Here is a 13,362-nt window from a genome sequence, read left to right as displayed (position 1 = left end):
TGTTGGGATAGGTACGCGTTTTGTACCTAGCTTAGGTACGGCGAATTTTTGCAAATGTCAAATGTATACCCTATCTACATGGGTAGTTTTACATGAGTACTTGTTTATAGAATACATTTTCACGTTTGTTTTTTAGGAAACTGTTAATTAATTTGTTTATTTATTGATTACAAATACTTCATAATAAATGTACTAAATAATAAAGCTTTTAACAATTCCTGAGGTTTACCATTTAAAGTCGTTGTTCGTTTTACTTTACAACGTATGGTGGTGCGGCATATCAATGTGGTGTGTACACACTAGCAAAAGCGCCCGCCAAAATTCAAATAAGTACCAGAATTAAAGGTTTTTTAGAATTCTGTGAATATTATTATATTTAACTTCGTTTTATACAATTTTACCACCGACAAAGTAAAACCAACTGTTTATAAAGTGTAATAGTTTAATCGGGAACTTACAATTATACATAAATTAATATATTTAGAATAATTTAAGCGTAATGACGACGACAGACAAAACAATTACGCTACCACTAAATTTAAATATTCTCGCGCGCTTTCCTATATACGGGGGATAACGTTGACGTTTATACGTTTTTTTAATTAATACATGCATATTTTCTACGTAGTTCGCTTAACCGAGTTTTTCCTTTTCTTTTAATATTTAGAATGCACTTTGCAATGAAGTAACTGTGTCTATTAAGAGAAGTTCATCATGGGAAAGTACTTTCCCAGCCGTCGGATTTTCTTCATGGTAACAAAGCATTTAGAGCCGGTAACGTGTATTGCTTTGGTAAGGCTTTTATCCTCCAAAATCAAGTCGATCTGCTCGATTGAGTTCAGATTATAAATATCTTTTGGTGTTTCGTTGGACTTTTTGCCGTTGCCCTTCTGCTGGCTGCCGATGTTGATGATGTTGTTATGGTTGCAATTGTGATTGAAGTTCCTACTAAGATTGGTATTGTTATTAAAATATTGCTCTTGTTGAAGCGTAGCTTTGGCTGCATTCAAAGTGTTCATGATTTGGTCCGTGGCATCGGCGGCGTCCAGCTCCTCGTCGTCGTACTCCTCCTTGGTTTCGGCAACGGAGAATGTGCTAGTGTTCAGGCTGTGCAGAGAGTACCTCTGATCGATATGTTGGGTGGACGAGGACGACGAGGAGGGCGCCTCGCTCTCCGCATAGCAGCGGTTGCGCATCTCGTACTCCTGAGCCTCAGTGATGCGATCGAGCGACTGACTCTCGCGAATACGACGCCTTCTACTCGAGGAGCTGCCTGCCGCCTGCTGCTTTTCAGCATGGGAATGCTTGTCAACATGATCCTTGTGCTGTTTCCGGGTTTTTTGTGTGTGAGATTTGCGATTTTCATCGGATTTGTTATTTGGCTAAAGGAAAAACTAAAGTTAAATAACATCTCTTATGGTTTTTATAGAAATCCTACCTCTTTATACTGCGATTGTCCTTCTTTTTTGCCACTTACGGAGCCGCTCTTGGTGATAAAATTGCCCGCATTGCTGGCCGAGCCGGGCGGCGGATACAGCTGATCCTGCGAGTCGCTGGAGTCGTCGTGCGAGTCCCGCCGATGCATGCGGAATCGCACTGGCGTGTCGCCCACGAACTTGTTGATTTTCTTCTTGTTGCGCGTCTTCGTATCATCGTCGGAGGCCTCGGAACTGCTGCACGAGGGCGTCCTGATCTTGTTCAGCTTTGTGCGTCGATGCGTGAGCACCGGATTCTTGCTATTGCTGGGCAGCGGCTTCAGCTTGCCAATCTCCAGCTCCTTGAGGCCACTCAGCGTGTCCTCATCTAACTTGGCATCTATCTTCTCCATCTGCTTGAGCTTTTGGGCCAGCGTCGCATCCACCGAGACCACGATCTTTGTGCGCGAATGGCTGGGCATTTGATTGCCGGGCTCGGAGCTGGAACGCTCATGCGTTGACCTACCGAAGACGCCATCGGAGGGGGCCTTCAATTCATTGCCTATGCCCGAGCACTCGGTGGCGGACTCCTCCTCGTCCTCCTCACGCACAATGCTGCACTTGCGACTGCGCTTGTCCTGAGGAAAGGAATTCATTTAATTGGATTTACTGCACTTGAAGTGGCTTGCTAATTAACTTACCGGCTTGCCATCGTCGTTGGCGAACTGTGCCGCCGGAGTCACGTTAATGCTGATGGGTACTCCTCCTGTGGGGCTCGGTTTCTCAGGCACGGGCTTGCGACTCACGTCTCCAGCTCTGAAAAAATAATTATTAAGTTATAGAAGAAACACCTTAGGAACTTCTCAACTCACTTTATGCTGGGATCGTTGAGAAGCCTCTGCTTTTGGGCCTGCTCCTCTCGCCGCCGCCGCAGCCGTAATTCCGCCAGCAGGAAATACGTGGCTGTTATGTGATTGTACTTGTTCTTGTCGAGAGCTCTGTGCAATGACGTCACTTGGGGTCAGCCAGAAATAATTGGTTTAACGCGGGGGGAAAACCCCATACTCACTGCAATATCTCTTCCTTGGACGCAATATTTCCGTTTATCATTTTCTGTATGATAAAGGCGTGATCCTCCTCGCTCAGCTGCTCGCGGCTGACCAAAGGCAGAAAGTGCTCCGTGGTTACGGAGGAGCTAGTGGAATCGGGCTCATCGATTGGCTTTAGCCAGGCGGAGGAGGCAATCTCCTCTACAGTAGCTCGCTTCTTGGGATCCCTTACCAGCATCGAAGCAATGAGGTTCCGGCAATCGGTGGACACATGCGCGGGCACCGTGTACTTGCAGTCCATGATCATGGTGAGGGTTTCCGAGTCGTTGGCCTTCTCGAAAGGAGCCACACCGCAGACTAGCATGTACAGGATGACGCCCAGGGACCAAATATCTGGGGGGATACCATTTTAAGGTTATTAAAGGTTTATGGGGTAATCTTTAGGTTGACTCACCCACAGCAGGCGCATCGTAAGAATCGCCTAGTAGAATCTCCGGAGCCGAATAGGCCAAACTGCCGCAGAAGGTCTCCAACTTTTGGCCCGGCGAGAACTTGTTGCTGAAGCCAAAGTCGGTGAGCTTAACCAGGCCCAGCTTTTCGAAAAACACCACATTCTCCGGCTTTAGGTCCCTGGGAATGTTACGTAAATCAGTGATCGACATTATTATCAGTTATTAGCCCTCTCACCTGTGAACCACGTGCAGCTGATGACAGTACGTGATAGCACGTAGGATTTGGCGGAAATACTTGCGGGCCAGCTCCTCGCTCAGCCCCGATTCGTGCTTCATTATGTAATCGTAGAGATCCCCGCCGTCGCCCAGTTCCAAGACCAAGTAGAGCTTTGTCTGGGTGTCGATAACCTCGTACAGTCGCACGACATTCGGGTGCTGCACCAGTTTCATGCATCTGGAGAGGATTGGGTTGAATAAATGGGTTCTGGTTTGGATTGTTACTTTTGTAGTTTACTTACCGCACTTCCTGGAACAGATGCGCCTTGGACACCTCGTCCAACTTGGTCTTGTCCACCACCTTGACCGCCACCTTGGCCCCGGTGAAGACATGCCGGGCCAGCTTGACCACGGCAAAGTGGCCGGAGCCCAGGGTCTCCTCCAGGTCGTACAGTCCGGCGATCTTGCCGTCGCTCACCCCGCCCACGGGCTGCGTCTCCAGCGTCATGATGGTGACTCCTCCTCCTTGGCAATCTTCCAACGGGCTGCGTGTTATCCGCGATTAGCTAAAACTATAATTATAAGGGGGTCTATCATTTCTCGGGAAACACGGGATTGTTTGAGTGGAGATTCATGTAATAGGGAGGTAAAGGGAATCCCATAGCTCCCAATTAATGATTCATTCGGATGAATCCTTTTTTGGTGACCCATTAAAGGAGCCCAGCAAAGACAGGGCTGTTACACAAGGGGATGCGGAAAGGCAGGGCCGTTTTACCTTTTACAGCGGAGCAAAAGTCGAATCTCCGCCAGCAGATGAGGCAGGAAAAACTACGATGCGCGACCCATTCCGGGATGGAAGTGACTAAACCTGGCCTCTCACTGGCCGCTCGAACGTCTCGCACTGAACTCTGGGCCCTTATCACTCATGAAAACGCTTAGTTAGACTTTTTGTATACACATTTTCGACTATTTTCTGCGTTTTTTCTCTGAACTGTGCGCTAGGGATGGCATGCGAGCAACCTATCGATATGCGATACCTATCGTTTGTTGGAAGTTTTTTATTTTTATAAAAAATGTTGTGTTTTTAAATATGTATGTGTATGTATGTTAAAGTAAACAGATTATTTAATTATATAAAATATGTGGATTGCTTATATGTGCAAAATCCCAGTAATAACATCAACAGAAAGAACTTTTAAATAGAGATGGCACGATATACTTACTAATTGCGATATATCGTTTGTATTTTTCTTATGCCAATTTTGATTTAAAATTTGTACAGAACTTTCGGTGCATAGTAGGTCTTCTACTCTAAGCATTTAGTTTGCTTCCAGATTCCTATCTCGAGTTAGCTCTACGTAAATAAATAGATAAAATAGGTAAGAACTAGAGTATTTGCGGATGCCTCGTGGTATTCCGCTTTGGTCACATCTTTCCCGAATACCAAAAAATACCAGCCAAAAATCGCAAACGCCTTTTCCTCGGTCGTTCCAATCAAAATTCTCAATTAAAACATCAAAAAAATAGAATTCAGGCAGCCAGAGAGCTATAATGAGTTTGAGTCCCGACCCAAATCAGCACAGTTTACATGTAGAGCACCTCAACCGCGTCGCAGACGGCGACCAGGGCCACAAGGTGAGCTAATCGGTGGGGAGATCCTCTCCAGGCGCACTGTCCCTTTCGTTGGCATTGTTTTGGACTCTATTACATGACTTTCGATTTTCTCCCGCCCAGCTGGCGAATGGTCATGCCATGGGCGACCCAAGGAGCAGCCGGTGCCACGACAAACTCTTCAGCGGATCGCTCAAGTCGCTGGCCAGGAAGGAGGAGTCAGAAGGGAGCAGTGGCGGTGAAAACCAGGACAACAAAGCCAGGGGCTCGGGCACAGGACTCGTTGGCCTGCAGAATATCGCCAACACATGCTACATGAACTCGGCGCTGCAGGCGCTCAGCAATTTGCCGCCCATGACGCACTACTTCATCAACTGCAGCGACCTGGTGGAGTACATTGCCGAGCAGAGCGCCCGCCGCTGCAAGCCGGGCGGCCTGGCCAAGAGCTACCGCCGCCTGATGCAGGACATCTGGCAGGATGTCGAAGATCCCAAAGGTTCTGTTGCCTCACTCATCTTCCTATCTGGGAAAACACCTACTGAAGTTTAAGATTTTGCAGATTTCATTGCCCCGCGTGGCATTCTGTATGGCATTCGCACGGTGCATCCCATGTTCCGGGGCTTTCAGCAGCACGACACCCAGGAGTTCCTGCGCTGCTTCATGGACCAGCTGCACGAGGAGCTCACGGAGCAGGTTTCCCGCCTGCCGCAGGCTCAAAACCAGGCGCAGTCACATCAGCAGGCTAGCGAAACGGATGACGACAACGAGGATGAGACGGCACCGGTGTCCCTGACGCCGGCGGCTTCCGAGAGCGAGTACGACACCTGCGAGAGCAGCATGTCGGAGCGATCGGGGGAGGTTCTCCTAAAGACCGAGTACTTTGTGACGCCCTGCCGGACAAACAGTTCAGACGCTCATCCGGTGCACCAGCAGCAGCATCCACAGCTGCAGCAGCATCAGCAGAAAAATGCGGAACAGAAACCCGTGGAGGCAGCTCGCTCTATAATAAGCGACGTGTTCGATGGGAAGCTGCTGTCCTCTGTGCAGTGCCTGACCTGCGATCGCGTGTCCACGCGCGAGGAAACATTCCAGGACCTCTCGCTGCCCATTCCCAACCGCGATTTCCTCAACGTCCTGCATCAGACGCACAGCCTCAGCGTGCAGAGCCTGAATGCCGCCGAAACGTCCGCGAGGAGCAACGAGGGCTGGCTGGCCTGGATGTGGAACATGCTGCGCTCCTGGATCTACGGACCCTCGGTGACGCTCTACGACTGCATGGCCAGTTTCTTCAGCGCTGACGAGCTGAAGGGCGACAATATGTACAGGTAAGGGTGCCAATATGAGCCCTGCATGAATGGATTCAATTAATTATTTGGAATGTTTTGTTTTATATGAATGAATTAATTAGAATTTAGAGTTTAATAGAATTGAATGGCGTGAATTCCGAAATAATTCAAACGACAATTTCTTTAGAAGAAGAAAGGGCCATCATTTTGTGATTAAAAGAAAGCAAAAAAAATCTGGCAAATTCAAAAAATTCATACAAATTATTCATTCATTCATTCAATTCCAAATGAATTAGAAAAACATTCAATTTATTTCATATAGAATTAAATTAAATAATCAGAAATTTCATTTCTTAAAAGAAAGCACAAAAAAATCTGGCAAATTCAAAAAATTCATAAAAATTATTCATTCATTCATTCAATTCGAAATGATTTAGAAAAACATTCAGTTTATTTCATATAGAATAGAATTAACAATCAGAAATTTAATGGCATCATACTATGATAAAACAAAAATTGAATGATTCACGCAGGGCTCTGATGTCAATGAAATAGATTACTTAGTAATTTTATTTTTTCAGCTGCGAGCGCTGCCAGAAACTCCGCACGGGCATCAAGTACTCCCGTGTCCTCACTCTCCCCGAGGTTTTGTGCATCCACCTGAAGCGCTTTCGCCACGATCTTTCCTACAGCTCGAAGATCTCCTCCGACGTTTACTTTCCCCTTGAGGGCTTCGATATGCGGCCCTACGTCCACAAGGACTGCAAGAGCGAGGTGCCCATTTATAACCTGTCGTCGGTGATTTGCCACCACGGAACGGTGGGTGGTGGCCATTACACTTGCTATGCCCGCAATGCGTTGAACGGCAAGTGGTACGAGTTCGACGACCAGTTTGTGACGGAGGTCTCCCCGGAAGTGGTTCAAACCTGCCAGGCGTACGTACTCTTCTACCAGAAGCACAACCCCCAGATGAAACTGGTGCGGGATGAGGCGATGACCTTGTCTACTAGCCATCCTTTGTGCGACTCGGACATTCAGTTTTATGTCACCCGCGAGTGGCTCTCCAGGCTGGCCACCTTCTCGGAACCGGGGCCCATTAACAACCAGGAGATGCTCTGCCCCCACGGCGGAATTCTACATTCCAAGGCGGACATGATCAGCCAGATTGCGGTGCCCATTTCCCAGCCGCTGTGGGACTATCTCTATCGCACTTTCGGCGGTGGCCCAGCTGTGAATATAATCTTCGAGTGCGAAATATGCAAGCGGGCAGCGGAAACTCTATCCCGTCGTCAGCTGTACGAACTCAACGAGTTCACCAAGTACAATGGGCTGCAAAACGAGTTCGATTCAACGGCCATCTATGCCATCGCCATGCCCTGGCTTCGCTCGTGGCAGCAATTCTCGCGGGGAAAGACCCACAAGGATCCGGGACCGATTGCCAACGAGGGCATCGCTGCTCCCACCGAGAATAGTTCGCTAAATGGCACAGCCACCGTGAGCTGCGTGCGTTTGGGCTCCGATTACGCCCAATTGAATGCCCGCCTGTGGCGCTTCCTGCATAATATCTATGGCGGTGGACCGGAAATTATGCTGCGGCAGGCTCTCTCGGATGACGATGATGCCGAGGAGATAGAAATCATCGATCAGGACGATGAGTGCGACGATGAGGAGGTGGATCAGGAGGAAGAGGAAGTGGCGACAGCCAACTATCACCACAATCATTCCGATACCGAAAGCAATTTGGGCCGCCGCACTACGCCCAGTCCGAGTCCAAGTCTCAGTCCCAGCAGTCCAAGTCTAACAACCAAGCGGCAATCGGTGGAGGCGGAGTCAGATCTGCGGCCAAATAGTCCAAAGTCCAAGCGCAGCAGGTCCAAGATGAAGGTCTCCGCCCTGCGTTTGAATATGCGGAAGCGAGGCAAGCGCAATCGCAGTGCTTTTAAGCAGCACGCCGAGATGTTTGGAGCCAAAGGTGGGTAATAAGATTAGCTAGTACTGGCAATTGCTATTTAAAACCAGGGTTCGGAATTGTTAAAAACATGCAAAATTGTATCTTACAGTGTGAGCAATGTTTTTGACATGTTTAACACAAACAAAACAAAAGTGTTTTGCTCACTTGTGTTTTTTACACAATGTGTTATTACCACGACGTTTTTTTAGACACTGTGTTTCTAACAAAAATGAAAATAACATTTTATGGACATTAACGAATCGAAGGGAAAATGAAGAATCAATATTGGGCCAGGATATCTTAATTGTTATTTTTAACCGTTTCAAAGCATATATTTCTGACGTTTTAATGTCAAAAACTCATTGTGTTAAAAACACGTTGTGTAAAAAATACGTCGTGTAAGTAACACAAATAAACTGTGTGTGTTATTTATGTTTCTAACATATGTAAGCTACAATTTTGTACACACATGTCAATAACTTTTTTTGAACTTAACACTTTGACATTTAACATGTTAATAACACAAGTTTTTTACAAAGTGTGTTATTTTCCGAACGCTGTTAAAAACAAAGATTATATTTTCACAACTTTATTATATTTCTTTGTTTAGGAAACTATAATGCCCACACCAATACCGATTCCCCAGAGTCCGAAAATCTGAATGGAGAAAAGGATGCGGACAAGGACAAGGACCGAACTGTTGCATTTCCCAGCGAATACAGCTTACCCATTTCGATACCATTCCAAAGCGACAATTTCCAGGTAAACGGTGTGCACGAAAAGTCTCGCGAGAAGGGCAAACTGCGGAACAGCTCCAGAAACGGCAGCACCGCTACCTCCGCCAAGGAGAAGGTCACGCTGCAGAAGTTCGTGACCCTGCGCGAGGCCAATGGGCCGAGTGACGAGACTGATATTTGATCGACGGCTTTAGAGGATCGAGAAGGAGAAGGAGCTGCCCTTGGCCAGAGTCGCAAAACGCCGCCGCCTAAACGCAGGCCAAAATCCAAGTTTAGGCGCAAGCGAAAGCGTCAGTAGTTTTATACCTCAGTCTTTTTGTCGAGGTGGAGGCTATATAAATTATGTAAAAACTGTATTTATAAATTAATCGTATTGCTATCCCCTACCCGGCGCCCTACCAGTCATGTTATCCCTGCTCCTGGCCAAGGGTCATATTGTATATAGTGTGTGGGAGTGCTTTAATTGGTGTAACGATAGAGAATAAATCGTATAAATCTTGGTCAAACTGGCCCAGATAAAACACAAAATCAATCCCTGGTTTTACCCTTTAGAGTAGAGTAGAGTAAAAGTGTATATTGTATTCGAGGTAAGGACTTTTTAAAAAAGGCTGGCGCCTAAAACTTTACAGATTTTGTAAAAGTTGAAATGTCACTGTGTTGTGTTTTAATACCCATTAATACCCATCGAAATGTAGAAGAATTTTTCAATTGGACAATTAATTAAAAAGTTATGAGCGAAAAAAGAAATGGCCGGTAGATGCAGCCAGTAGCTTTGACAACTGTCAATCTTCAGCTCCCTTGCACTTCCTTTAGCTGAGTAATGGGTATCTGATAGTCGAAGTACTATCTTGTTTTAGCGTTCTATCTTGTTTTATTCAATTACGTTTAGGGTGGCCCGCCCCACTCACAGCATTGGTCCACTCGAGAGCGTATTTTCAAGCTATTTATAGAGGACCGAGCGTAGCGCACAGCAGCAGCAGATGTGTATTGCTCTTCAGCTGGCCCAGTTTATAGAGATTGTGTGAGGCGTGCGGAGGTGGATGCACATCTAGCTGAGTGACTGAGTGAAAAACATCTCTTTGGGATAGTAAATTTGCTACAATGAATCCCTGCCATGTGTGCGAGGAGCCGACCAAGAACAAGTGCTCCAACTGTAACCAGGTGTCCTACTGCAATGCGCAGCACCAGAAGCAGGACTGGAAGAGCCACAAACCCAGCTGTCATCCATTCAAGGTGCGCTATTTATGCGGTATTATCCAAAGGTTCCGATAGACCAACATAACCTCAACTCCCTCTCGCAGATCGCCCACAATGAGCAACTGGGCCGGCATCTGGTGGCCACTCGCACCATTAAACCCTACGAGATAATCTTGAAGGAGGCTCCCCTGATGCGTGGACCTGCCCAGATCTCGGCGCCCGTTTGCCTGGGCTGTCTCAACAGCATCGAGGCAGATGATCACATCGAGTGCGATCAGTGCGGGTGGCCACTGTGCGGTCCGGAGTGCAAGTCTTTGGAGGAGCACCAGGCGGAGTGTCGCCTCACCAAGGCGCGGGATCAGAAGGTCAATGTGCAGGAGTTCAATGGACCGCATCCACTCTACACGTGCCTCAGCACCGTCAGGTGTCTGATGATCGGGGAGACCAGTCCGGAGAAGGCCAGCAAGTTCCAGGAGCTGGAGACACTGGAGTCTACTAGGAGGGGCTCCAGCCAATGGAAGGCCGACCTGGCCAGCATCGGTCAATTTATTCCCAAGTAGGTATTACGATTCTATGGGATTCTTTCATGTACAATGGGTTCTTCTGATCTATTCATAAATACTTTGTTACAAAGCCAATGAAGTAGGTATTACAAAGCATGGTTTTGGATTCTTTAAATTCTTATTGTATTTCTACATTGGGTTCTTCTGATCTATTCATAAATGAATCGGAAAGAAAAGGTTTACTACATATGTAAACGTAAACAATCTTATCTTATCGCCCTCGACAAACATATAACCGTTAGTCTGGAAAAATTACCTAGTTGTAATCTAAAAATTCTTTTTGTATCCCTACGCATTGGATACATAAATTTGGATTTTTTAAATTCTTTTAATACATAAATACTTGATTACAAAGCAAAGAATAATGAATCGGTAGGAAAAGGTTTACTATGTAAACGTAAACAATCTTATCTTATCCGCCCTTGACAAACATATAACCGTTAGTTTGGAAATAATTGGAATAATTGGAATATAAAAACTCTTATTGTATCCCTAAGCATTGGATACCTAGGATCATCTGTTCATCTATTCATAAATACTTGATTACAAAGCCAGTGAAGTAGGTATTACGAGGCATGGTATTGGATTCTTTAAATTCTTTAAATACATAAATCAAATACTTGATAATGAATCGGAAGGAAAGGTTTACTATGTAAACGTGAACAATCTTATCTTATCCGCTCTCGACAAACATATCACCGTTACTCTGGAATTATTCCCCAATCATAAATAGTTTGTACTTATAAATAGATTGCTATCAAAATAATCTAAAATCATAAAATAAATAAGCAATTTAGATATGTTATCATAATTGGTTTTACAAACGTATATTTTGTAGGTTATAGAACGATATTTAATTTTCTGATTCTTACAGATTCTTCAAAACTTAGAAATCAGAAAATCATAAAATGTATAAGCAATTTAGATACCTAATCATAATTGGTTTTACAAAACGTATACTTTGTAGGATATAGAAAGATAATTAATTTTTTTTATTCTTACAGATTCTTCAAAACCCAAAAGTTCAGCGAGGAGGAGATTATGAGAGCCGTTGGTGCTCTGCAGATAAATGGTCATGAGGTGCCGACTACTGATCCCCCGCATGTGGGTGTCTTTTACACGGCCTCCTTCACGGAGAACTCCTGCCTGCCCAATCTGGCCAAGAGTTTCAATAAGAACGGCCATTGCATCCTGTGGGCACCGCGGGAAATCAAGAAGAATGCCCATCTGAGCATCTGCTACTCGGACGCCGTTTGGGGCACCGCCGATCGCCAGCGTCATCTCATGCAGACGAAGCTCTTCAAGTGCGCCTGTGAGAGATGCGCAGATGTCACCGAGCTGGACACTTTTTACAGTGCCATCAAGTGCGAGGATCGTCAGTGCGGCGGTCTGATGCTGCCCAGCAAGGCGGACGACTGGAACGGCAGTTGGCGGTGAGGCAATCTCAGCCCTTTTACTTAGGATATTCCAAAATTCAAGGCTCTTTGAATTCTCTTCCAGCTGCCGCGAGTGTCACAAGCAGGTGCAGAAGCACTATGTGGAGCGCATTTTGGAAAGGGCTGGTAAGGATATCCAGAGCATGGAGAAGAATGTCGAGAATGGTTTAAAGTAAGTCCTTTTCTGTTGCTGAAAATAATAAATAATTAAGTAAGACACATAAACCCAAAAAAAAACCGATATGAGACGAAGATTGATTTTACATTATTTAAAATCAATTTTAATTTAATATGAGGCCAGGTAAATTTGACCTGGTCGAAAAGAGTATTTCATGTAAAAACGATATGGGTTTTGCATGACCTAAAATTTACATCGATTTTACGGGATCATGCATTTTTTTGTGTGTAAATTTTCTAAAAAACAATTTTCCAATTAAAATATTCCTCTAGAAATAGTATAACAGCTATTTAAATAAATTTAAAAAATCCCTATTAAAATAACAATTCATTCCTGTTCTGTAGCTATACAATATTTATTAAAAAGTAAGGCATAGAAAATAGTAACTATAATACATAATAGTTGTTTCTTTAGTTTCTAAAGAACCAATCTTCCAATTAAAATTTTCCTCTCGAATTAATATAAAAGCTTTTTAAATTAAAAACTCCCAATTAAAATAACATTCGATTTACCTTTCCTAAACGTTTATATTTGAAATGTTTCTGTCTTTTTTCACAGATATCTTAAGCACTATGAAAAGTGGCTGCCTCCTCAGCATTTTCACATGAGTGAGATAAAAATCCTGCTCGTCCAGCTGCTGGCCAAGGATCAAAAGGAGCTGATGGTTATTCCGGACGATAAGCTGCTGCTCAAACTGAATTTCGCCAGGGAACTCGTTCAGTTGTACGAGACACTTACGCCGTGTAAGTGTTGTTGCTGATTATTACGTATACGCAACGTTATCTCAAGTGGTTGTTTGGTGTTTTTTGTTCTATTTACAAACGGCAGGTGAAGTTCGCACGCTCGGCACGCTTTGCTTCGAATTGCACTCGGCAATTGCCGAGCAAACTCGTCGAGTGGCCCTCGCAACGAGCCTGTCGCCGAAGGATCGCCTGGAAGAGTCCTTGTTCTATGTGGAAAAGTGCGTCAACTATCTGCAATACGAGTCTGACATTTTCGTCGAGGGTCATATGCTTCGGCAAGCCAAGATCAACCGGGATGCACTGCGCATGGTAACCAGGATCTCCTAGGCAATCAGTCATGAATCGAATGAAATCAGTTAATACCCCTCCCAAAAGCCTGTATCAAAATTGCCAATAAATTGTCATTACTAGATCCCTCTAATTGTAGTCCATCGGGGCTTAACGAGCGTGAAATTGCCCAGTCATGTCATTATTCACAGGTCCAACGTCATCGGTTACTGGCCAATTTGATTCCATATATGTACATAT

The 13,362-nt window shown here is 45.1% G+C and overlaps 3 protein-coding genes across 3 annotated transcripts; 2 read left to right on the top strand and 1 right to left on the bottom strand.

The window, feature by feature from the left end:
- Positions 1–424: 424 nt before the first annotated feature.
- Snrk (SNF related kinase) lies at positions 425–4,147 on the bottom strand. Its single transcript, XM_017159699.3, has 9 exons — positions 3,908–4,147; positions 3,435–3,704; positions 3,152–3,370; positions 2,919–3,094; positions 2,485–2,857; positions 2,288–2,413; positions 2,117–2,231; positions 1,439–2,053; positions 425–1,382 (listed from the first exon to the last, which is right to left on the bottom strand). The coding sequence occupies exons 2-9, from the start codon at positions 3,638–3,640 to the stop codon at positions 699–701; spliced, it is 2,514 nt and encodes an 837-aa protein (XP_017015188.2). The 5' UTR covers positions 3,641–3,704; positions 3,908–4,147; the 3' UTR covers positions 425–698.
- A 336-nt stretch (positions 4,148–4,483) lies between these two features.
- On the top strand, positions 4,484–9,226 carry Usp20-33 (Ubiquitin specific protease 20/33). The gene is made up of 5 exons (XM_017159698.3): positions 4,484–4,767; positions 4,867–5,239; positions 5,303–6,068; positions 6,611–8,001; positions 8,591–9,226. Exons 1-5 carry the CDS (start codon positions 4,684–4,686, stop codon positions 8,896–8,898), a joined length of 2,922 nt encoding a protein of 973 aa, XP_017015187.2. The 5' UTR covers positions 4,484–4,683; the 3' UTR covers positions 8,899–9,226.
- A 448-nt stretch (positions 9,227–9,674) lies between these two features.
- SmydA-1 (SET and MYND domain containing, arthropod-specific, member 1) lies at positions 9,675–13,255 on the top strand. Its single transcript, XM_044393198.2, has 6 exons — positions 9,675–9,950; positions 10,019–10,470; positions 11,482–11,910; positions 11,978–12,085; positions 12,650–12,834; positions 12,920–13,255. The coding sequence occupies exons 1-6, from the start codon at positions 9,819–9,821 to the stop codon at positions 13,159–13,161; spliced, it is 1,548 nt and encodes a 515-aa protein (XP_044249133.1). The 5' UTR covers positions 9,675–9,818; the 3' UTR covers positions 13,162–13,255.
- The last annotated feature ends 107 nt before the right edge of the window (positions 13,256–13,362 follow it).

The sequence above is a fragment of the Drosophila takahashii genome, chromosome 2R, assembly GCF_030179915.1.
Source record: "Drosophila takahashii strain IR98-3 E-12201 chromosome 2R, DtakHiC1v2, whole genome shotgun sequence".
NCBI classification, from domain to species: Eukaryota; Metazoa; Arthropoda; class Insecta; order Diptera; family Drosophilidae; genus Drosophila; species Drosophila takahashii.
This window is presented reverse-complemented; position numbering and strand designations above follow the sequence as displayed.